Source organism: Chinchilla lanigera, unplaced genomic scaffold, assembly GCF_000276665.1.
Source record: "Chinchilla lanigera isolate Chin_1 unplaced genomic scaffold, ChiLan1.0 scaffold00132, whole genome shotgun sequence".
NCBI lineage: Eukaryota > Metazoa > Chordata > Mammalia > Rodentia > Chinchillidae > Chinchilla > Chinchilla lanigera.
The window spans coordinates 3,480,022-3,503,735 of record NW_004955533.1 but is presented as its reverse complement, the minus strand read 5'-3'; the positions used below and the strand labels follow the sequence as shown (position 1 = coordinate 3,503,735).

Sequence of the window (23,714 nt, the reverse complement as noted above, 5' to 3'; positions counted from 1 at the left end):
TGAAGGTCATTACTCAGGCCTGGCCGTACCTCCCCGCAAGCCCCACGGAGCCTTCCAGCTCCTTCTTAGGGCCCAAAGAATTCTCTATTTGCGTGAAGTTTCCTTTGGTAACCTTTGTGCCTCTCCTGCTGTTAAGCCTTGGTTCATCTGGTACTTCTTCCACTGGACCCGTGCCTACTGCTGTGACCAGTCCAGCCTCCACCCATGCACTTGTCAGTGTGGGAAACAGCGTTACCCTGCTGAGCCTGCTCATCAAGGCACGCAGCGCGGCCTGTGCTGGTGCCAGCGGCCCTCAAGTCCGAGTGAGTGAAAAATGCGAGTTTTGACTTAAGGGTATTGGGTGGGTCCCAACGAGCTGGGGCAGCCCACCAGGCTTCCCTGGAGGCTGTTCAGCAGTGTCCACTCACTGGTGATCCTCCCGGGAGACTTACCGACCGCTGAAAACAGAGACATACAAATGAGGAGAAGGACACACCAGAGCACGTCGCAGTTCATCTGCCTCTCAAGCTGGCTGCGCTTGTAGCGGGGCCCGCTGTTGTTCAGCAGAGCCTTGGTTTCATGTCCTGCAGGGGCGAGTCAATGCCCGGCAGTTAAGGAACTAGTCATGTGGGTCCACAAGGTGAACTACTGTGCTGCCGTCATTCACAGGTAGGTGATACATTCATTCAGAAGAGCAGGGTATAAAATTAATCCTGCACATGACAATAGCCAGGGAGAAATGAATGGCTATGCTAAATATGCTGAAACGACAGGAGGGAAACTTTTGGTTTAGGTGTTGTTAGAATTCTTGGTTTTGTTCTTTTTTCCTATTTTGTTTTGGACTGAGAATCAAACTTAGGAGCTTGCACTTGCCAGGCAGGCACTGTGCCTGCTGAGCTGTATCTTTGGCCCCCTAATTTTCTTAACAGTGGGTATAAACTAATCTTACATCAGATACACATCGGGAAGAAGAGCTAATGCGCAGGGCACCGTGAGGTAGCGCACGGGCGAAGGGGCCGTGCCTACCTGCATAGATGACGATGCCAACCACAGCCTCTGTGTTCCTGATGGTGCAGCCGCGCAGCAGCAGGTTCTCCTTGTGCAGCCCGGCCCTCTGTCCGCTGCTGTGGATGCTATAGGGAAGGGGCGGACACAGCACGTGACTGCGTGCAGGCGCCCTGTCTCATCCACCCTGCCCTGGGAAGGAGCTGCCACAGCGGAAGCTTGGGAAGCCGGGAGGCTACAGGGAAGGGACTCAGGAGCCCCAAGCGCATGGGTCTCCACCAGAGATGGGAGGACGCAGCCGCTCAGTGGCAGTGGGCCCTCCGGAAACAGCTCTAGAGCAGATGTTTATTTACTTCACACACAGACTTGTTTTTACTCCAGAAACTGACCACAGCTTGTGAAGGAACTGCAGAACTGCAAGGCAGAGCTCAAAAGCCCTGCTGGGTGGCCTGTGGTGTATCTGATGTTCTGCATATGTAACAGACTCCTAACTGGTTTCTCGTATGTCACAAAGCTCCAAATACGCCTTCAGATAAAGGAAGGGTACTAGTTTTGACTACCTTTCTTTATATCTTTTTTCTTACTAAAGGTCATAAAGTTACCCAGGCATGATTACATGTACACCTGTAATCCCAATGTTCTGGGAGGCTAAGGCAGGAGAATCATAGGTCTCGGCATCTTAGCAATTAGTGAGACACTATCTCAAAAATAAAACTAAAACCAGGGATAGGGATGTAGTCCAACGCAAAGGCCTTGTGTTTAATCCCCAGTATGATAAAAACCAAAACAAAACAAAACATGAAAGAGGTCATAAAGTTACTGAAAACGTTAACATATTTCAATTGAAATGTGGTAAATCTGTGAGAGGAGGTTTTAGATTCTGTTTGACGGCTCTGCGGATTCAGAAAGACAGTCCAAGTTTAAGGCACTGGTTCTCCAGCTTGTCCTCTTGGCCCACCAGTGGTCCATGCTGCTGGGACAGCCCTGTGCAGGGACAATGCCGAAATAGACACGGTCCTGGGGGTCTGCCGCAGGTCACAAGAAGAGAACTTGCAGGCTTCCCGAGCAGAGCAGGGGCTGAGGCTGACCTCTGCCACAGTGCCACCAAGAGGGGGGCCTTCTCTAAAGCTGCCTTCCCAGCCCCTTGGTGGACAGTGCTCTCTTCACGCCCTCCCACGCCCACTGCCCAAGGCCTCCCCTGTGGTTCTTGGCAACTGCCAGAGGCGCTGGGAGCCCCTTCTCTCCCACTACCCTCTAGCGTGATGCCCACTGACCAGGGGGCTGCATTTATTTTCCATCGAAGAGGAAAGGCTACACAATGAAGTCAAGGCTGCGATGCATGCCAGGATGCAGCGTTTCCTGCAAGTCTGCCGGGCCCTCACAGCAGCAGTTCCCCTGCAGAGCCTGTGAAGCGGCACGTGTAGTGTGTTCCATCCACATGGCAGCCCCTTTGGCAACTCCCAGCAGAGGCAGGCTTTACTTCGAAGAGTGATCTGAGACCAAAAACCCCCCTGTGAGCTGTGCCATCAAGAGCCCGGCGTGCAGAAGCTGCCACAGCACACAAAACTCTGCTCCACACTTCCCAAGCCCTGAGGGCAGTGCTTCCAGCCTGATGTCTCTCTCGGAACAGCTGGGCGCCTGAACCATTTCTCTGGAACAGCAACAATGACTAAGTCGTCCATGATCCAGTCATGCTTACAAGAAAGAAGAGATGGCTCCGGTGGAAACAAGAAAAATGTCTTAGAGTAAGCTTTCTTGGGCATGACGTGCACTTTTTTTTTTTAAAGCAATACAGTCAGCCCTCTGTATTCACAGGCTCTGCATCCACACGTCCAACCAACCACAGATAGAAGAATCTGGAAAAAACATTCATCTGTACTGGACATGTACACATCTTCCTGTCAGGATTCCCTAGGCTAAACAGTGCAGAGTCACAGCTATTTACACTGTGCTGGGAGCTCCACGTCACCCAGAGAGGGCGGAAGTGTGCAGTGGGGAGAGCACAGGCTGCACGCAATTCCATGCCGTGTTACTCTGGTATTGCGGGGAGGCGGTGCTGGAAGTACGCCCCCTGGATACCAAAGGACAACAGTGCTGTGCTTTCTAATCAAACCAGGCCAGATGGGAGCTCACCACAACAGGTGCCCAGCCTCAGCAGGGCACAGGCCCAGAGGCAGGCTGTGGGTCAGGGGAGAGGGATGCCGCCCCTATGCTCTCGGCCTCCCCCAGGCCAGCAGTGGGACAGCAGAGAACAGACAGTCCCTGGGGCCCGCACTCAGCAGCTGCAGAGCTGCCGAGATTTCGGAGAGGGAGGGTCTCAGCCAGTGGAGGAACGGCCCAGGCCACACAGGCGTGAGTCTCCCTCCAGGAAGATCCCCTCGAGGAAGTGGGCGCGTGAAGCTGCTCCAGACATGGCCGCCTCTGCCGCAGGCTGGACTGTGACCACCACAGGACTCAGTGCTGCAGTCCCGGGCCCCAGGACCCCAGGCTACAACTGCATTTAGAATCAGCATCTTCAGCAAAGAAATGGAGTCCAAATGAGGTCATTAGGGTGGACGTTACGCCAGCCTGGTGCCTTAGAAGCGGAGATTAGGACATAAACGTACAGAGGCCCACGAAAGACATAAGGAGACCACATCCCCACGCCAAGCAGAGATTCCTCAGGAGAAACCAACCTTGCCAACAGCCTGACCTCAGACTTCCAGGCTCCAGACGACAGGAAGATAAACCTGTCAAAGCTGCCAGGTCTGTGGGGCTTTGTTATGGCAGCCTTGGCAACCGAGCATATCCTTCAACATTTAATGTACGCTGCTCGGAAGAACTCATCCAGCTCAAGGCCTCATGCCTCTTGCCTCATCAGCCAATCTCTTCTAAATGAAAACTGCTCAGAAGGAGAACTTTAGGAGAGAGCTGCCTGGTGATAACGTCGAGTTTCCACCAACAAGGGCCGCACACAGCACCCTCGGGACGTGGCAAGGTTTAATGAATAAACACCCTGCCCAGCCCTTCTCTCCGGAAAGATGTTACATCTCCGGGACGGAACTGCGTCCCAGCACGTGGAGAAAGACAGCAGTGGAGACATCAGGGTGCTGACGAGCGCCCCCGTGGGGTAGAACATGACTGTGCAAGCACAGGATGAGAGACTACAGCACTCCCATCTCCTGCCCCCGCAGGGCCCACACCTGCCACACCCAGAGACTCGTCTCCTTTCCACTTTCCTGGGCAGCGGCTCCTCGTCAGCCTGGTCGGCAACCTCAGGGTTCTCGACCCCTCTTCCCTCCTGATTTTTGCATCTACCCAACCAAGCCTCCTTCTCAGTCTCCCTGCAGCGCTGCCCTAATTCAGGATGTGCTGGAGCCCATCGCACACTCTTGGTGTCTTTCGCACCAGCAGTCTGGGCTCTCAGTCACCAGAGGAATCCTCCACGGTGTGTGTGTGTGAACCTTCCACTCTCCCAGAGCATCCTCTGCAGCTGCTGACTTCCTCCAGCTTGGCAATGCAGCTCCTTCTCAGCCCTTTCCATGCCTGCTTTCTGCCCAGCCATGCCAGCAGGCCATGTCCTGTTTACCTCACGCAGGCCTCTGCCCGGGGGAGCTGGGCCCTCCGCCCTGCACTCAGGCTGCACAGCCTGCATGAACATTTCTTGTGCTAAGTCCCCAGGTCCTCCAGTCCCCAGGGATCCTCATGTTATTCCGTTTTTGACTCCAACATCTCCCTCTCTGCCGAGCAAATACTGAGGGCTGCCTTGATGATGGCATTGGGTCGGGTCTATCCAATACGGATCAAGAGAACACAAGGATTTAACTCCCTCCCCTCCTGAGAGTGAACACTGGCTGGCTGCGTCCTTTCACCAGGGCGTTGGGTCTCTGCAGATCACCCTGACGTGAGTCTCTACTGGCCACTCCTCCCGTCGAACTGTTGGGCCTCACAACGGTGAAAGCTATGGGGCTACTCACCCTGTATCATCACATCCCTGTGGGTCCCCTAATGGAGCCTCAGTGAATCACTCACATGGACTTGACGCTCCCAAAGGTCCCCTGGCTGACAGAGGAAGGAGGACAGAGTGATGGATAATAGATCACTGCCGGCACTGCCGAATCCTGGCCACATTTTTCTTTGAAATAATGAGTTGCTCCAGTTTTTGTTCATTTACATATGGAAATTACCAAACTGTGTCTTGTATTGATGTTCAGTTTTCTCTAGGTGCAATTGTGTCAGTGCCAGTTTTAAAGAGTCACATGACACGATCATGATTCTTTGAGAGTGAGGTGTTTTGGAGACATCCCACACAGGGCTCCATCTAAACACGGGGGAAGGGGTAGGTATAGAACTCTGCTGTTGGTAATGATACTGCTGCTATCTCCAGGGAGTGACAACAGTCTCTGGAGGGGTCATCCACCAGGATAAGAAGGCCACCCCAACAAGCAGGCTATGGACACTTGATTGCAGTCAATACTCAAGCCAGCCTTCCTATGGCTCTAGGACAAGAAGGAAGGAACACTGAGAACCCTACTCTATAAGTTCTTACTTTGGGTTAGGAAAAGGAAACAGGGCTGACTATATTTGCATCAGTCAAACAGACCTGGAGTAAAAAGCAGTCCCAAGAGGAGAAGATCATTATATCATGAAGAAAGGTCAACTCACTGGGAAGCTATAACGATTAGACATACACATGCACCTGACACTAAGCACCTAAACATATAAAACAATCACTGAGAAACAGGCACCTGGCCTTGCAATGTGAAATGGAGTTCAGCATCATATGATCAACCATCCCACCAGCCTCTTTGCTTTAGTCCTTGGGAGAAAGGTCAAATGTTCCACTGAGTTGTGGGTTCCAAGATCCCCACCCACCTTGAAGGTGACTGAACACAGCCAAGCAGGCTTAGCCAGGTCTCCGTGCATGAGGGACCTCTGTGCTAGCAGGCCTTGGGCCAGCACTGAAGACAGAATGCTAGAAAGAGCTGAAAGGGGTGGACAGTGCTATTTCCAGTTCCTAACTGATGATTTCATTAGTGTTAACCCTGGGGGTTGTCTTCAAGAACACTGTCTTAGTTACTTTTCATGTTGCTGAGACAAAATACCAGACACTCAATGTTAAGGGAGGAGAGATTTATTTGGCTTGCCGTTTGTAGAAGTTTCAGTTCAGAGTCAGCTGGGTCCAAGGCAGGGTGGCATGGCAAAGGGGCACCACAGAGCAGAAGACACCCAGCAGCAACAGTATTCAGGAGTCAACAAGCAAGGACCCTCTTTCTGCCCCTTGTGTCTTATCCAGGCTACCAGCCTTTAGGGTGGTAGCACTCACATCCAAGGTGAGGCATCCTTAATCCTACCCAGTGCTACACCAAATCAATCAGTGGACCAAAATAGTAATCACACACACTTAGTCCCAGCATCACAAACTGTGGATACAGGCAACTCTGAAAAAGCCCCACCTATGACTACGTGAGGCTTTGGGGGGACACAAGCCATAACATTTTGCCCCTGCCCCCCCAAAACTCATGCGCATCCCTTTATGCAAAAGGCATTTAGTCTTTCCCTAAGAGTTGCCAAAATCCTAACGGTTTCAGCATTGCTGAAGAGTTCAAGTCAAAAGTCTCCTTTGAGATTTAAGGCACACTCTTAGCTGTGAGCTTCTCCAGGGAAGGCAGTCAAAAATCTCCCAGCACACAACAGCACAAGATAAACATTACCATTCCAAAAGGTACAAATAGGGAGATAGAAAGGAACAGGACCAAAGCAAGTCCAAAATCCAGCAGGGCAAACACTAAGTCCTGTTCAGCATCCCCAGCAATCTGTGGCAAGACAAGATGTGAACGCCGAAGGCTTGGGTGGTTCTGCCCCTAGGGCACTGCTGGTGGTAATAGCTCCCATGGCTTCTCTCTTGGGCCTGCTCTGCTCCCTCCCTCCAGGTTTCCTCGGATGATCCACACTCCTGGCTTCTCCAAATGTCTGGGGTCTCCACTGCACCTTTGACTTCACTCTCATAGCTGAGAGGTCATGAGCGTGGAGATGCACATGGGACCTGGCCCTGCCGCTGATGCGGTCCTGCGACTGCAACAGAGCTGTCTCCTGATGTAGCTCCTACCCAGGCCTTAGGACCGGCGTGGGCTGAGACCTCCCTTCTCTTTGCCTGGTACAGCCTGACTGGCTCCCTTGCTGCCCCAGGAAGTGCTCCCCAACGTGGGGCCGCCTGGCTGTCCTCCCTGAGCACATGTCCTCACCTGCACTCCCGGAGCTGGGAACAAGGCACTCTCACTCTGGTGGCACCCTGGAGCCCTAGGAAAAACTTTTGTGACAGTGCCACCCTAGCCCACTTCCACACCCAACCAGGCTGGTCTGGCCGGGTCAGGGCCCATCTGCTCCCTGGTGGTCCTGTGGAAAACCCAAACACCTTGCCTAGTGGACACGGCACACCAGTTACCCAGGGCTGCACAGGCAGAAGCCTCAACCAGGTGTCTCTGAGCTATTCCCAGCCTGGGCTCTGGGGGCACCAGTGGACAGGACAGCTGGAGGGAAAGGCGGGAAGGGAGAATGACTACACAGCAGAGCAGAGTGGACCTCACGGTCTTTTTGGCATTTCTTTCTCAGGCATAGTGCCAGCGAGGATGCCTGCTGGGAGGGCTTTGAGTTGGTATTGCTGGAGAAGCTAGACTGGCCTCGCTGGCTGCGGGCAGAAGGGTGTCCCCTGAGTGGAAGAGGTGAGAGCTGGGTACTCGGGCGAGCACCCCACAGGCCGGCACTCCCTCCCAAATGCCAGCTTCACGTGCATGGAGGTCATGTCAGCTCCCACGCACCTGAGGTTTCCAGACTGCCCTCCGGTTAGCTGCCCCCTCACCAACGAGTGCCTCTGTTTCTGAGGCCCTCATCTCTGGCCTCACCTTCCTCCTCTCCTTCCAGTGACGCTTTCAGAAAGCATGGCTGAGCAACAGGCTCCTTTACCACCTGCACCCTGGATTCCCCTTCTGGGTCTACCACGGCTTGGTGTCACCTTGCCCAGGCTTCTGAGGAACCCGCACACTTCCCACCTCCCTCTCTGTGCCCTGCTCTGCCTCCTCCCCTCGGCCTGGCCTTGTGCACTGAGGGCAGCTGCTGAGAGCTTTTGGGATGACTCTGTCTTCATGGCTTTTTCTCCCCTTTCCCCCTGCCCCATGTGGCCTGGCTCTTCCCTGACTTTGAGCATTCACCTCTAGGCAGAGGGTCTTTGAAGCTGTTTCTGGAGCTTCCACCTGCTTCAGCTCGATGGTTTGGAAATGATGCAGGTCATCCCCTAAGGGTTCCTGCATTGAAAATTTGGTTCCCTGGGGCACTGGTGTTAAAGGAAGCATTTCTGCACCTCTGGCCCAGTTTTGGCTTCTTGTCTGGCAATGGGCTCTCCCACACTGTCACCATGACGCCACCTACCACGAAGTACACAGCCAGGGGACCCTCACCAAAGTCTGCACTGCACCGCACATTTAGCCTCCAAAACCATGAGCTAGGAAGCTGCTTTATTAAGTACCCACCCTGAGCTATTTCAGTACAGTAACAGATGACAGACTAACAGAAATCCTGGCTCATGTTCCCTCACCGGTAGCCGGACCACTTTGCTTCATGTATCTGCCGTTTCTTCAAACTCAGGAAACCTCAGTACCCGCCTTTCTCCTGAGCTCTTCCTGACGCACACATTGCAGACCCAGCTCTCTCCTGAGCCTTCTCTCCCCTTGCTCTATATTATTTTCTGTAATAGTAATCAACCACAGCAGTCACCAGGACACTAGCCAATATTCATTCAATAAGCACCTACTATTCTGTGCATTAAATTAACTAAACTTCCAATAAGGACATAGGCGTATCCTAAGATGGTCCCATTGTACACCTGGGTCAAGTTAAGTATCTCAGCCAGCTTATCCAACTAGAAACCGTGGGCTCCACAGCCTGCTAGAGCCAGTGCTAAGAGATCCACTAAAACAGTGGCTCCCTGAAGCTCCTTGAAGGCCGGATTGAAAGCTGCTGCTGTGGGATTCAGTTCTCTCCACAGTGAATCCAACCCACATAGGCGACGAATGTGTGAAGAGTCATCTGAGCTCCTGGACACTGTGTCCTGCAGGATCTCATGGGAGATCCCTGGGTGAGAAGGGAAGAAAGACCTCGAGGCTGGTGCAGTCTGTGGGCAGGAATGTCTACATCTCCCGTCCTCTTTTGGAGGAGCTGGCACTGTAAGATTACTCCATGAGCACCCACAGAATATTCTCCCCAGAGGTTACCTCACCATCACAATTGTTACTTCTGGACAAGGTGTCTTTGGAACCCCAGTGCCTGGCCTGGTTTGGGGCTTCACAGAGGTGCTGGGGATGGGGCCATGTGTGTGAACTCCTTAGGTAACTGCCAATGGGACCTGCAGGAAGCAGCTCGAGAGTGGACAGGAAGAAAACCCACGCAGACAGGTTATGGATGGGTAGGTGGGTGTTCTCCTCCCGAATCTTGCAGATTATAAGTTAGGAGTTACACCTTCCCTCACTGGTTCCTTTAAGGAGTGAGCTAACATTTCCCAAGTTCTGGTCCTCAGGGCCATCACGTGGCTGCAGATGTCTGCCGGCTTCACCACGCAGTCTCTTTCCCTGGTGCACCCCCAGAATCCCTGGGTGCCTCCTGGGAGCTTGGCACAGGCAGCAGCACTGGATGCATCAGTCAGTCACCTGTGAGCTTGTGCCTGGGACCAGGACTGCCCCGGGGAGGAAGCCCCACATCCTCCAGACCGTGGCACTGAGCCTGTGGAGTTGGCTGACGTGGCACATTAGAGTGGCTGAAGCCTATGACTCTTGGGTCCTTCATTCCCAGGAAACCATTCTGCACAGCTCCCACCTGCAACTCAACAAGCCCATCCAGACACACGTGTTTCTCTTCCATATATCGGCTGACACCTACTGACTGCATTTATAAGCATTATCATTATTATTAGGAGAATTTCCAAGCAGACAAGAAACCAGAAAGAATGTATAATCACCTCCCAGGATCCCACTGACCAGATTTAACCAGGACCATGGTACCAACAGATGGTCAGTCCTGGTCTGTGTGTCCACCTCTGTGGTCTTTGCATTTTGGAGCCAGGAAGGGGACCAGACTGTTAAGCACAGCACACTTGTACGTACACACACACACACACACACACACACACACACACACACTCATGGGCCTTGCGGGGGCATTGTCTCCTTTCTTCTAAGTAGAGTGAAATAAACATGAAAATGAGAACTTTTGTGTTTCCTCACTGTACTACATCCAGAGCATGGTGCAGAGCCCAGCAAACAATTGCTCAGTGACAAATTGAAAGAAGGAGGGGGTGAGCTTCTATCTTGGCCCCTCTGCCTGGCTCCAGCTTCTCCTGCTCTCTGGGACCCTGTGTGAATGGCCACACATGCCCCACCATGGCCTTGCCTTCTCCGGGCTGCTAGAAGAGAAACACAGTCGCTCCTCATCGAAACACCATTGCCACAGATCTACAGTGGCAGGATCTTAAGAACCAAAAAGCAGCCACAAAGGCTCAGATGGGGGAAAGTTCCTGAGAAGGCACACGTGTGGCAGAGAATACTCAATACATATTTCATAACTGTGTGTGTGGTTTATCAAACACAATGGCAAGCGCAGAAGCCGCACGATACTCACATGCAACCACGAAACCGACTCAGGTCATTGTTCGGCTTCTCACATTCAATCACGCTGGTGAATGTCAAAGGGTTGAATTCAGAGACCTAAAATAATAACATGCATACATTAGAAAAATCTGGACGCGAGCTATTCTATTCTGAGAGGCATTTGTTTTGCTCTTCTGCCTATGAGTATCTGCAGAATGTGAATATACACAGTACTTCACCCATTCTAATCTTTACAATGAATAACAATTCTTAAATGAACACCAGTTAGTAAGTGAGCTGAAGTGATTATAGCTCGAATGTAAAATAAAAAAACATGCGATAACCGCAAAGGAAGCAACCAGTGGTAGAAAGGGATGAAAAGCTTTGTTTTTTTTGAGATGGATCAGCTCCTTCTGGTTTTCTCCATAAATTTAGAGAAGCAAAGCCATCTGCAAAACAGGAACCTGTGCACTAAAAATTCTTCACAGTCCTTTGCTGGCAAACATTTAAATAGCCAAGGTGTGAGCCAACAACTTCTTATTATCCTGCTCCACTAATGGAATGACGGTTCCCTACAGGAAGAATCTTTAATGTGGAGTTCTGCCACTGGTAGATAAACAGTGCCTGGCTCACATGGAGAGAGCAGAAGTGGAGGAGGAGGAGCAGCGGAGGGGACACACGGAATCAGCCTTCAGTATGAACAGCTGGAGAAGTCAGTGGAGTTTTTTATCAGCCTCTGTTCAGACTGTCATTGCATTTTCTCTACCACGTGTCACAATACCGTCAACACTGAGCTGTCGTTGTTCACATGTGCATACCATCAAGTGGATAAAACCTCCCAGGAAGGGCATCACCACCTTTGGCACCACTACAGGTGCTTGTTCTCCACAACAGCACGGTTCCCTCACAGAGGATAGCTATAAGATATACTCAAAACTCTCACTGAGCTGGTTTTCCAGTATATGATGTGCATTATAGAATGACTTACTGGACAAGAGCAGCTCAGTGCAATAAGTGAAACTGCAATGCTGTTCTGTGGTACTGCAGCCTGAATTCAAGGCCTCGGCTTCACATATGCTAGGCAAGCACTCTGCCAACGGGACACGTCCCTAACCTATGAAGTTCTGCCGTAAAATGCTCTCATTCAAGTTCTGCAGTCATCAGCCCTTCCCCTTGGACTGAAATGGCTTTGCCCTCTGTTTGTAGAATGAGGGTCTGTTTCAGAGTTCTGTGTTTATTTAAAGCTGTGTGTATTATCTGGAAGTCAGGGCCCTGCTTCCTCCAGGACAGACATCTGCAGACACAAAGTATAAGACGGCCATGAAGGGAGTGAGTTCCAGAGAATACCACGGCTGCTCTTGGCAGAAAGGAGGGGAGGACTTAAAATGTTCTGTTTGTTATTCTTTCTAAGAAAAATGTATACGGCTCAGCAACTGCAGGACATTCTGTCTCTGGGACTGTCCGAGAGAATGAAGTCCCACCGCAGCCATGCACACCCGCACGGCGTGCCCGGCTTCTTTCTGGAACAGGGGAGGATTTGAAGGACTTTCAGTACTGGCAGGATCACCACAGACTGTTATGGCCTGAACCGCACTCCCCTCACTCCCAGAACCCACACACTGGAGCTCTAACCTCCAGCGCCTCATGACGTGTCCATATTTAGAGACAGGGCCCCACAGAAGCAGTTCAGCTACAGTGAGGTCATGACTGCGGCCCTAATCCAGGAGGACTGGACTGTGAGTGGGCAGAGCCGTACACAGACACACGCAGAGGGGCCACGTGGACACAAGAGGCGTCAGCCACCCTCAGGCCGCGGAGGGAGGCTCAGAGGAAAGCAAACCTGCAGACACTTGGGCTTCAGGCTGGAGCTGCAAGAAAATCACTTCTGTTGTCTAAGTCCCCGGGCCGTGCCAGCCCTGGCAAACTAACACGGAGACCGCTTCTGAGTTTCCTGTTTTAGCACAGCTTCCATCCGGAGCACCATTCAGATGGGCAGACTTCTATTTACGTTGATGGCTTCTCACCACAGGTGATACTGCAACACACCCCCATCTAAGAAAGACACGAATTTATCCCTTCACCCTCCACGTATCCACCTGCTGCGTTCCAAATGAGCCCTGGGCCACACCCTTGGGACGTGTCAGCCAGACTTTCACCAACGCTCCTCCTCCCCTCGCCTGTGCTTCCCAAACCACCTTCTGCTCTGAGTACACTAACTTTGGTTTTAGACAAACATGGCTGGATGGCGATGTACATGGACTTAATGTTTCTGAACCACACACTTAAGAGGGTTTGGTGAATGTGTGACCACAGTCAAAGAACCTAAAGAGCAGGTGTAAAGGAAACACTGAAAACACTGGTAAACGGACTGATCATCAAGGAGAACATAGACCGACATCCGGGACCTTTCAGTACAAGTACAAGAAGTCCCATGCTTATTATTCCTGCTGCTGCTGCTGCTGCTGGGGTCTGAACCCAGGGCTTCACACAGGCTAAGCACCAGCTCCACCACTAAGCTCCACCCCCAGCCCCTCTAAGTCATTCCTGAGGACACCACAGAGCTACACTGTGGCCATCACCACAACACAGTTATGAGTCTTTAGCAGCCTGCCAAGTGCCAGGCATTGTACAATGTGCGCTGCTACCTCGCACTGTGGCCGAGAGGTTGGTTTTGCCTTATTTGCAGTTTGGGATCATTAAGGACCACGGCCAAGTGCACAGGGTCCTTGCAGTGACTGATCCAAGCTTCTGTGGCCTCTCAGACCCCTGGCTCCACCCTGGACACACACTGAGATGATACTGCCTTAGCAGAGAAAGACCACGGCATGTCCAGTAAACCAGAAAGCGTGCAGTATTCCAGACAGATTTCCAAAAAGGCATCAAACGCGTTCCAGAAGGCACAGTTCAGTTTGACGCACCCCGGCTTGAGTGCCGATGTCTCCCTCCCATAGTCAGCAAAACCTGCAGGTGTGCGGCTAACAAATTTCCACCCACAAGTGAAACAAAAATCAAGAGGGCGAGGATTTCATTCCCGTTCTCCTGATTACCAACACGAGACCTTCAGCACATGAAGAGGGCATCTGGACACGGCCTGTGGGTCTGAAAACCTGCGGACCCACAGCTCCCCATGCTCCGTGGTGAGCTCGCTGTCGGGGCTCACTGCCGCGAGGCGGTGCTTCTGTGACAGCTGCTCACACGCCAGGCTTCGGGCCACTGCTTCGGGCGTGGCTTGGCCACAGCTCCCCAAGCATCGGGGTGCAGCTGGGGTGAGAGGGCCTGCCCCCTGCAGAGTGTGTGCACTAAGGCTCGTGCCCCCCTGCCCCAAAACGCTAAGTTCCTGCTGTTTCCCTTCAAATACTCCAGACACTTTTGGGATGGGAGGATTTGGGGCGGCCTTGCTGGGTGGAAAAGTAAAGGCATAGTGGTGGGTCAGGATGCAGCACCGCCCCGCCCAGATTCAGTAACCCCAACAGAAGTAACAGCTGTGTCTTTACTGAAGAGATACAGGCTTTTTCTTGTCATCATTCTCAAAATGATACAGTGCAACTAAAACACAACGTCAGTGCGCACGCAGGACGTGGCCTCAGATAATGTGGGTGGCGGCTGTTGCCTTCCAGGAGGAAAGCCACGCCCATCCCACCTCGCTGCTCTCCTGGGCCGCCAGCACTCCAGCATCCCACCTCACCACGCACAGAGCTCCTCCGACCTCTCGCACCCCGCACCTGGCCTTGGCCTCTGTGTGTCAGCGAAGCCATCCCCACGGCGCTCCACACTGGGCAGGCAGAGGCCGCTGCTCAGCGTTTCCGTGGCCCCGTGCAGACGTCCAGGCTTAAACGGCACCACAGGTGGCCGGCGCTAAGCTCTCCTGCACACGCCTGTGGGTCAAGGGTTGATCGACGACTATTGCAGAAAAGTCTCGGGCACCACAAGGTCCCAAACAGTGCCCGAGCTCTGTGTGTTATGTCCTGCTGGTTACGTGGCGTTCAGTCAGGGGCTCTCACCCCATACAGGGGCTGGGAGGGCTCCTCTGATGTCCTAGGAAGCACAGTCTTCCTCCTGCAAGTGCAAGCTCACCTCCCCTGATGGCAATGTAAAAGGATTCCTTGCAGCCTGTAATCTAGCTACTTACTTACTGACAAGGGGTGAGGGATACCTGAACTAATTCAGGCAAAGCATTTTGACCCGCATTACCACATAATTACCCCAACTCTTATTTTACACTTTGAATCCGATCTGTATTCACCATGAGCTGGGGAAATCCAAAGGATCAGATGGCCTAACACCAAATGAGTGAATGAGTGGATGCATGGCTTTCCAGTATTTACTCACTGCGAAGAATTATTGTTACATCAAGGTCTTCAGTCGTAACCAGAAAAAAGCAAAGTCTCCCCTGCCATGCAGTTGGGGCTCAGCCCTGCTTACTAAGTGGGTGAATGCCCTACTAGACCCACAGCAGGTCTTCTTGCACTGCCAGAAGATATCAAATATACAGAGTCTTAATCCTTTTCCAGTCACTTCCACAGATGCAGCATCTGCACTCCCAGTTGATGCCCCAATCAATATTGAACAGAAATGATCCCAAAATGCATTGAGTTTTCCCCACAGCGTCCATAGCTGCAATCCTGCTATGTAAGTGTCCTAAACACAATCCCGCCCAGGGAGACTGGCTCGTAGACCTCGGCAGCGCTGGGCTGCAGGCACATGATGCAGCGCATGTGTTTCTGCGTGTGTCACACCCTTACCAACACCATCCCCGTCTCCTGGGTAACGCAGCTCACAAGGACGATAGGTGAGGATGACATCCAGACCTTCCTGGCCTTGTCTGGGGAACGACGTCACACACGTCTGCACCACAGGTGGCTTCCGCGAGGCTCAGCACTTTGGGGACACAGCGCAGGAGCTGCCTGGGCTGCTGCTCTTTTTCCTGACCGCAGATCTTCCTGTTCTGAGCACAGCATTAGCGATCCGGTGGTTTCTCCTCTGTGTGTGAGCACGAGGCGGCCCTTCCCTCCCCGAGTCTGACCGGAGCCTGGAAGCCGCTTCCCCTTCCAGTGCTCCGCCTCAGAGCTTTGCATGTAGATGGGGGCAAAATTCAAAGGCTCAGGGCATGAGTTTGAGCCCTGAATGCTCAAAATCAAAAGCTTTTCTTTCCCTCCTGGCCACAACACTTCCGGCCGCCTCAGTGGGGTGCAGCTGTCAGCTGAGCCCATGTTGTCCTTTATCAAATGTGTATGAGCAAGCACAGCCAGGCCGGGGTGCACTCAGACCGCAGGTAACGAGCGGCTCCTCAGACAGCCACACCAGGGCTGCGCCTTCAAATCGCCCTCTTCAGAGCACTGCACTGGTTCCTGCACGGTGCGCTGCGTGGAGCTCACCCGCAGCACCGACAGCGGGCGCAGCTGGCCCATCCGCTTCACAGCCATGGCCGCTTAGCGCCTCCCCGCTGCTACAGGTGGCAGGATGACGTCCGCACGGGCGCTGCTGGGTGCATCACCCGGCCCTGCTCCGCGGGCCCTCCCACGGCAAAGGCGAGGGACGTGTACTGTGTCTGCTTTCCAAGCCCACCCCTTGTCACTAAACCTTGACGAGTAGCAGAAGTCTTGACATGGAATTTCAAAATCTCTTCCCAACTGAAGACGCCTAGCCCATGGATACTGAACTTGGTCTTCAATTCACTCAGTTACAATTGCCTGAACTCCCCCTCTAAGATCCACAAACAAAAATCCGTGTCTTTACAGCAGAAATTAACAATCCAAAAGGAAATAGTTAAGAAAGATATTCAATTTAAAATATCATCCAAAAGAATGAAGCACCTGGGGATAAATTTAACCATGAAAACTATGAGTGCTGTTGCAAAAAACCGCAAAGACTTATTTAAATGAATGATTCTGTGCCCCAGGATAGAAAGGTAACTTTTTTTTTTGGTACCAGGAATCAAACTCAAGACTTTGTGCTTGCCAGGCAGGCCCTGTGCCACTGAGCTTCATCCCCGGCCCCAAGGTAACATTTTTAAAATGCTGCACTATTCAAAGCAATCTGCAGCACAATATAATATCTGCTAAAGTCCCAGCAGTATTTTTTGCCATAAAGGAAAGGCCAAATCTCAAATCTACACAGAACTATAAGGGACTCCAAACAACAAAAACAATCCTGAAAAGAAGAATGAAGCTGATTCCAAATTGTGCTACAAAGAGCTACGCTAATGAGAAAGTTGGTAGTGACACAAGGATAGCGATATAGACATGGGGAAGAATAGAGAACTCAGAAATAATAAACCCTTGGATATTTGGTAAAATAATTTTCAAAATGGTACCAAGACCACTAAATGAAAGAAAAATAGTCTCTCTGACAAATACCGCTGGGGCAACTGAATTTCTACATATAAAAAATAAATGTATTCAACCCCCCGGATCTGTCTATATATAAGAACTAACACCACACACTTATAATCCCAGCATTCTGGGGGGCTGAGGCAGGAGGATCCCAAATTTAAGCTCAGCCTGGACAACTTACTTAGACCCTGTCTCAAAATAAAAACAAAACAAAACAAAACATAACAAAACAAAACAAAACATGGGCTGTATCTCAAATGGGATCTATCTCTGTGCTAGGATACTGGGTTCAATCTCCAGTTCCACAAAAATAAGCAAGCAACCTAACACAATGAAACTACTAGAAGAAACCTAAGATTTAGCAACAGATCCTCAGACATGGCAGCAAAAGTATAAACAACAATGAAGCATATAAAAGGACTTCTTCAAACCCGAGAGCATTTGTATACGGAAGGTCACTGACATTGAAGTTAAAATGAAAAAGACAACCTACAGCATCAAAACGAATCTGCTATCATATACCCCACTGAGTGCAATGTCCAGAATATATAAAAACTGTTGTAACTCAAAAATAAAAGACAACCAAATGAAAACGTGGGTGAAAAATATGACCGCTTACTCAAAGAAAATACAAAAGGCCAAAAAGCACAGGGAACTGTTTCATATTACTCGTCATTATGCAAATGAGAATCAAGAACACAGTGAGATACCTCACACCTACCAGACAGGCCGCGACTTAACAAAAAGGGCAGGGAAAAGTGCTGACAAGGGTACAGGGGAGCTAGAAGCCTTGTGCACTGCTGGAGGCCGTGTAAACTGGCAGTCCACAGAAACCCAGACACAGAATTAACATGAGACCCAGCGATTCCACTGATAAACCCAAGGGAGATGGATCAGGGACTCAAAAATGCATTTGTACGTCAATATCCATTGCAGTATGATTTGCAATAGCCAAAATGTGAACACAGTCCAAGTCTCCACCAACAGATAAACCACATGTGGTATATCCACGTCATGGAATATTATCTAGCCCTCAAAAGGAATGAAGTGCTGGTGTGAGCCGCAAGATGGATGCAACTTGAAAGCCTTGTGTGAAGTGACATAACAAAGACAAAAAGGAAACAACTGCATTCTGCCAATGACGAGAAATGTCTAGAACAGACAGAGGTAGAGAAATAAGTAAGTCACCAGAAATAAGTAATATTTGCAGAACTAAGTAAGTTACCAGGACCCGGCGGGTGAGAAGACAGTTACTGCTTGGTGTTTATGGAGCCTCTGTGCTCGGGGATGAGAAGCTTTTGGGGAACAGGTGATGAAGGCTGCACAAGCTGGCGAATGAAATTCCAGCCAGAGAGCACACATCTGAGGACCGTGGAGTGGCCAAGCATGCATTACATGTGTGCTACACAGCTGAGACAGCAGAACCTCCACCCCACCCCACACCAGCAGGTGGCTGAGGACAAGCCGCTCGTAGCGGCCGTGAGGAGGCCAATCCGTGCTGCCCATCTGTAAAGCAAGTTGGCAGCTTCTCACAAAGCTGACCCCGTGTGGACCACACACCGGACCCGGCCTCACCTCTGCAGGTTTTATTTGTGCAAGGGAAATGGAATCTATGTTCCTACACAGCCTTCTATGTGATATTTCCTGGCACCTTGATTTTTCATAATCACGAACTGCAAACAACTCAAACATCTATTGACAGATGAATGGATCAAAAACATGGTTAAGATGTATCTATACGACTGAATACTACTAGCAGTACAGAGAAAGAAACTATTTAAACATACACTGTAGATGGGTCTTAAAATATCTGCAGGAAGAGGAAAAGAGACAAACCAAAAATTTACATATGGTATGATTCCATTCAAATAAATCTCTAGAAAACCCCAAATGCCCTATAGTTTCTGAGAGAAGAACAAAGTTTTTTGGAGACCCAGGAAGGGGTGAGAGGAAAGATTAGAAATTTCTGGGGACAGAGAAGGAAGACTTGCTAGGCTGACTCTGGTCTCGCTGGTGTCCACCTCTGGCAAAGCTCACAGAGAGACACACTTCAAACGCGCAGCTCACTGTATGTCAGTCAATCACAATAGAGCTGCTCTAAAAAGAAAGGGCAGAGGAGCTGGCAGCTGATAATTAACTGTATTTTCTTCCTGAGCGGCACACTAGTTTTCCATAACTTTTGGGTTTCTGAGGAATTTTTAATAGAACAGCTACAAGCACTGCTTAATGAATTGCCTTTGCTTTAGGAACTACACTGTTATCTGACTGATCAGAGGCTATTTTTATCTCAGGGAGAGAGAAATTTATTTTTGTAAGAAAATAATTGCTTCTCTGCTTGCACTTAGTTCATGCTGGAGTAAAATTAACCTGTCAGGAGTAAGGGCTTTACTTCTTACAGAGCCTGGATTGCCTGCCTGTGGAATTCTTGAAAGAAATTATTTTTGGTGGGACTGGATGGTCTTCTTCATCCTAGGTCACTCACGTAACATCTGCTTGTTTGTTTGCGTCTAGGACATTAGTGAATGGTCTGACTCATGCCAGATGACGGCAAAGGCCCAGGGTCCTGTCTGCGGCGGGCACTCTGGCTGGGCCTCCAGCACGGAGCTCCTTGACTGAAGCCCCCCGCCTGGCTTCCACCTCCCCCTCACGGGAGACGGCTTGGTGGGCTGCTGCCCACAGCCACCCTCCTCTCCTCTGCCCAGGGGATGTCCGCACCCTCGGACCTCCTTGCAGCCGACTACTGCCACAGCACTACCGGCCACTGAGCCCGGGCTGGACGCCACGGCCATGTCTTCGTCGTGGTATAACAAAATACCTGACACTGGCAATGTAGCAATAACAGAAGTTTATTTGGCTCTTGGCTCTAGAGGTTGGGAACCTAGGAGCGTGGGCTAACACCTGCCTGGTGTCTGGGGAGAATCTGGTGCCACATCTGCACGGGGCAGAGGGCATCACTTGGGGAGACACAGCAAGTTCCTCTGCCCTTTAGGGGCTTAGGGGTGGTCCTGGGCCTTCACACCCAGCTACATCCCTAGTCCTTTCTCTTCTTTTTCATTTTGAGACAGGGTCTCACTAAGTTGTCACATTGTCCAAGCTCACAGAGGCTTCCTCATGATCTAAGTACCCCCGGCGACCTCCACAGGCCACCCATAGGCCCTGCAGTGTCGCCAGGTGCAGAGGTCTGGGTCTGCGAAAGGGTGGGTACGGCAAGTCTCGGGGCTGGGTCGTGGCCAACCCCACCCTGTACCGCCATCCTCTCTGCCCAGCTTGTGCCGTCCGAGGCGGATGCCCCTTTCTGCCGCTGCTCCCGGTGCTGCGCTGGCGCTCTCCGGACTGCATCTGTGCGAGTGGAGCGAACGGTGTGCACTCAGGACAGCCCGGGCCCTGCTGACCCGAGCCGCCTTCTCCCCCACACTTGGCACAGCCCTGCCAGGCAGCCAGCAGACCGCAGGCAAGCGGGCACGATGGAAGCAACTGCAGGAGTGGCCCTGAGTGGGAGCCCAGGCTCAGGTGCCACTGCCACTGCAGGCTTCGGGTTCACCATTCTGGCAGCTTCCACGGCGGAGCAGAGGGCCGACTGCAGAGATGCAGGTGATGCTGGGGAGCAGGTGGAGCTGAGGGTGGCAGAAGATGAACAAAGGGCCACTCCCGAGGTCCCCACGGCCCCCTGAACCCAGTTCCAGGTCTCTCTGGGCAGAATCTGGACCCATGAGGAGATCAGGGGAACTCCAGGAGCAGGTTGTGGTGGATTGACAACTGGTGGTCAACTTGTAAACCCCAGCTAAACTGAGAAAGCACGGTGCTGGGTGTGGGAGGTCCACCTGAGGACTGTTGCCAGTAGCATAAGAGGCAGAACTGGAGAAGGACAAGGCTGTTGGGAGCTGAGAAAGGCTGTTGGGAGCTGGTAGAAGCTGTAAGGAGCTGTTGGTTCTTTTGGAGGGGCTTGTCATGCTGGCTTTTGGATGAAATTGGTTGTTTTCATCCTCCGAGGAGATTGGGACCTTGTTGTCACTGAGAATGGCTTCGGTTCACTTGGGGGGTGCTCTGCTCCTCACTCTGAGCATCGCTTCCTGGCTTGGGAGGGGAAGATGGTGCACTGTCAGTCTCCTGGAGAAACTTGTCATGTTGGCTTTCCTGATGGGAATTCGGCCTTCCTCATCCTCGGAGGCGCTCAGAACCTCACTGTTGCTGAGGATGGCTGTGGTACTTTTCAGGGGAGCTCTGGTTCTCATTTTGCATGTTGTTGCTTCCTGGCTCCAGTGCAGATCCCTCAGCCTGCTAGCACAGATCATTCATCCTGGTGGCACAGACTTTCTGGCTTCCACCACTGACCTCTGGGCCTTCCCAGCGCAGATCCTTGAAACAGGCCTGCATGAGACATTGTTATGGGCTCCAGGTCTTCAGCTGGCCTCATGCAGGACGTTATCATGGAATCCAGGTCCTCAGCTGGATTCTTCGGTCTTCAGTGTATGGACAGATTTCCTGCAGTCTCTTGTATATGACTCTTTGGGTGACTATTATAAATAATCTCATAAAATACGTGTCCTGTATTATATTGGTCCCCTTTACAAAACCCCAAACCACGACAAGGTGCCACCCTGCCTGGGAAGGGACCAGAGAGTTAGCAGGACACAGGCAGGAAGGGCCAGCGGGGCAAAGGAGGGTCAGTGCCATGGGGCACAGAAGCAGAGGTGGAGACGGGCAGGCCTGGCCACCTGCTCTTGCCATGCTGGCACACAGCCACTACCTGTGGGCTTCTGTGGATGCCGTAATAGGGGCGAGGCCTCTGCTTAGAGTAAAAGGGAACATTTACGGTGCTCTCACACACAGGTGTGCAAGTTCCTAACTGGGCAGGGCGCCCCGCCCGCCCAGGCCAGGGCAGGCGGCATGGGCAACAGGAACCCGGCCTCCCGTCCCCTGACCTCAAGAGCACCCCACCACCCTCAGGTCTGCATCTCGGCCTTGTGTTTCCACAACAACTCAGAAGACCTCTTTTATATGACTGAAACCAAGTCCTGATTTCTTTTATTCTGTAAAACAAACAGAATAGGCAAACAAGGTATTGTTTCCACTGCGATTACATCAGCCTTGAAGGAAACACCAAGATTAAAAGGAGGCCTTCGCCAAGCATTGAGAGGTTTTCCTTCGTTATTTCTACGGGAAATAGTAAAAATAGTTCTGGAGCTGGGCATTGCGGTGCCCATCTGTAACACTGGAACTCAGGCAGGCTGGGGCAGGAGGGTTGCAAGCTTCAGCCCAGCCTGGGCAACTTAGTGACTTAGTGAGTCCTTGTCTCAAAACTAAAAAAAAAAAATAGAGCTGGGGTGTAGCTCAGTGCCAAAGCCCTGGGTTCCATCTCCAGTACCACAGAAATGAAACACACTCACGTGTAAACCCTGAAGTGAGCAGAGATGGCCGTGCTGCGGCTGAAGCTCGGGGAGCTGGGCTCAGAGCTGGGTGACACCTGTCCGCCAGCCTCGGGCCAACACGGACCACCTTCCTCCACCGGCTCTGCAGGACGCTTTCCGCCCGAGGTGGGCGAGTGGGCTCCTGAGTGCCCGCTCCGGGGGGCGTGGCCCCGTTGCTAGGGGTCCCCGTGTACACCTGGGCTCACTGGTAGCAGCGCAGGGGCAAGTTGTGCTGTGTGCCCTCAGGTGCCATCCCTGTGGGCCTGAGTCCCTGTCGGACAAGAGGCAGCTCTGCCAACGTGACCTCCAGGAGCCAGGGACTGAGGGACATGGCTGGCTGGCGAGCACAGGCTACTGACTGACCACTAACCCCGCCAGGTCCTCCGCCTGCCCTGCACGCGTCCCTGCTGGGGGGCTGGTCGTGTCTGAGTCCAGTGACTGGAGGTCTACAATGACACCAGTGACATCAATCGCACGAGCTGACGTCACTGTCGCTGTAACCTGCTTGCCCTGCCCACGCCAGCCCGAACCTCCTCGGTGTGCTGCCAGGGCTCCACAGGCCGGCCTGAGTGGGCCTGATCACAGCGCAGCGAGTCCCAGCGTCGCCTGGAGCTCAGGTGGCTGAGGGGACGGCTCTCGCTGCGCCTGCGCGGCTCAGGGGCTGTGTGGGGAGAACAGGTGAGCCAGCCTCAGAGCGTGGGGAGAAGGCGGTCAGGAGGGAGCCTGGCACACGGCGGGGGCTGCAGGGGACTTGGGGGCACTGTCACCGGGTGGAGGAGTTCAAGGGGCCCCACCGTCCTCAGCAGAGGGTCGCGGGGGTCCGGGTCTGCAGCCTCCCGAGAGCAGGCCAGGGTGGGAAGGCCTGGCGCCAGTGTGGCACCACCGGGAGGGGCTGGCACTTCGCGAGGAGGGCCCCGGCAGGCCCTGGCTCGCGCCCTTGGAGGAGGCAGCGGACCAGCCCCACCCCTTCCTCTTCTCTGCTTCCGGGCCGAGGCAAGAGGTGCGGCTCAGCCCGGGCCCTTGCCGAGACAGCAGGCTCACGGGCTCCCTGAGCGGGGCGCCGGCTCTGCCACCACCCGCAGAGAGCGAGTTTCACCCCATCCCAGAGGGCCACCTGTCTCTGATGCTTGTGACAGTCTGACCCCAGGTTCACGACCCTGCCCTGTGTCAACACCCTTCCCAGGCCCGGTTTTATACACCAAATGCCCAAGAAGCGTTTCCGGGCCCACGGAGTTCCCCTGGACCGAGACGGGGCTGTCAGCCTCAGAGTCCATCCTCAAAGAGCTTCCCGGCCGTCGGTCCAGACTCCAGAACACCTGACAGAGCCAGATAAGCAACGCAGCTATTTGAAGTTTGGTCCAAAACCAACCTAGATC

General features: G+C 52.5%; 1 protein-coding gene across 1 annotated transcript in view; it reads right to left on the bottom strand.

Annotated features, from left to right (window-relative positions):
- Positions 1-23,714, bottom strand: part of Atp10a (ATPase, class V, type 10A) — a gene marked incomplete at its 5' end in the record, with an annotated part of 120,228 nt that overhangs the window by 30,099 nt on the left and 66,415 nt on the right. Inside the window, 3 exon segments of the mRNA XM_005410422.2 lie at positions 432-563; positions 1,006-1,112; positions 10,630-10,715. Coding sequence (XP_005410479.2) covers positions 432-563; positions 1,006-1,112; positions 10,630-10,715 — 325 coding nt within the window.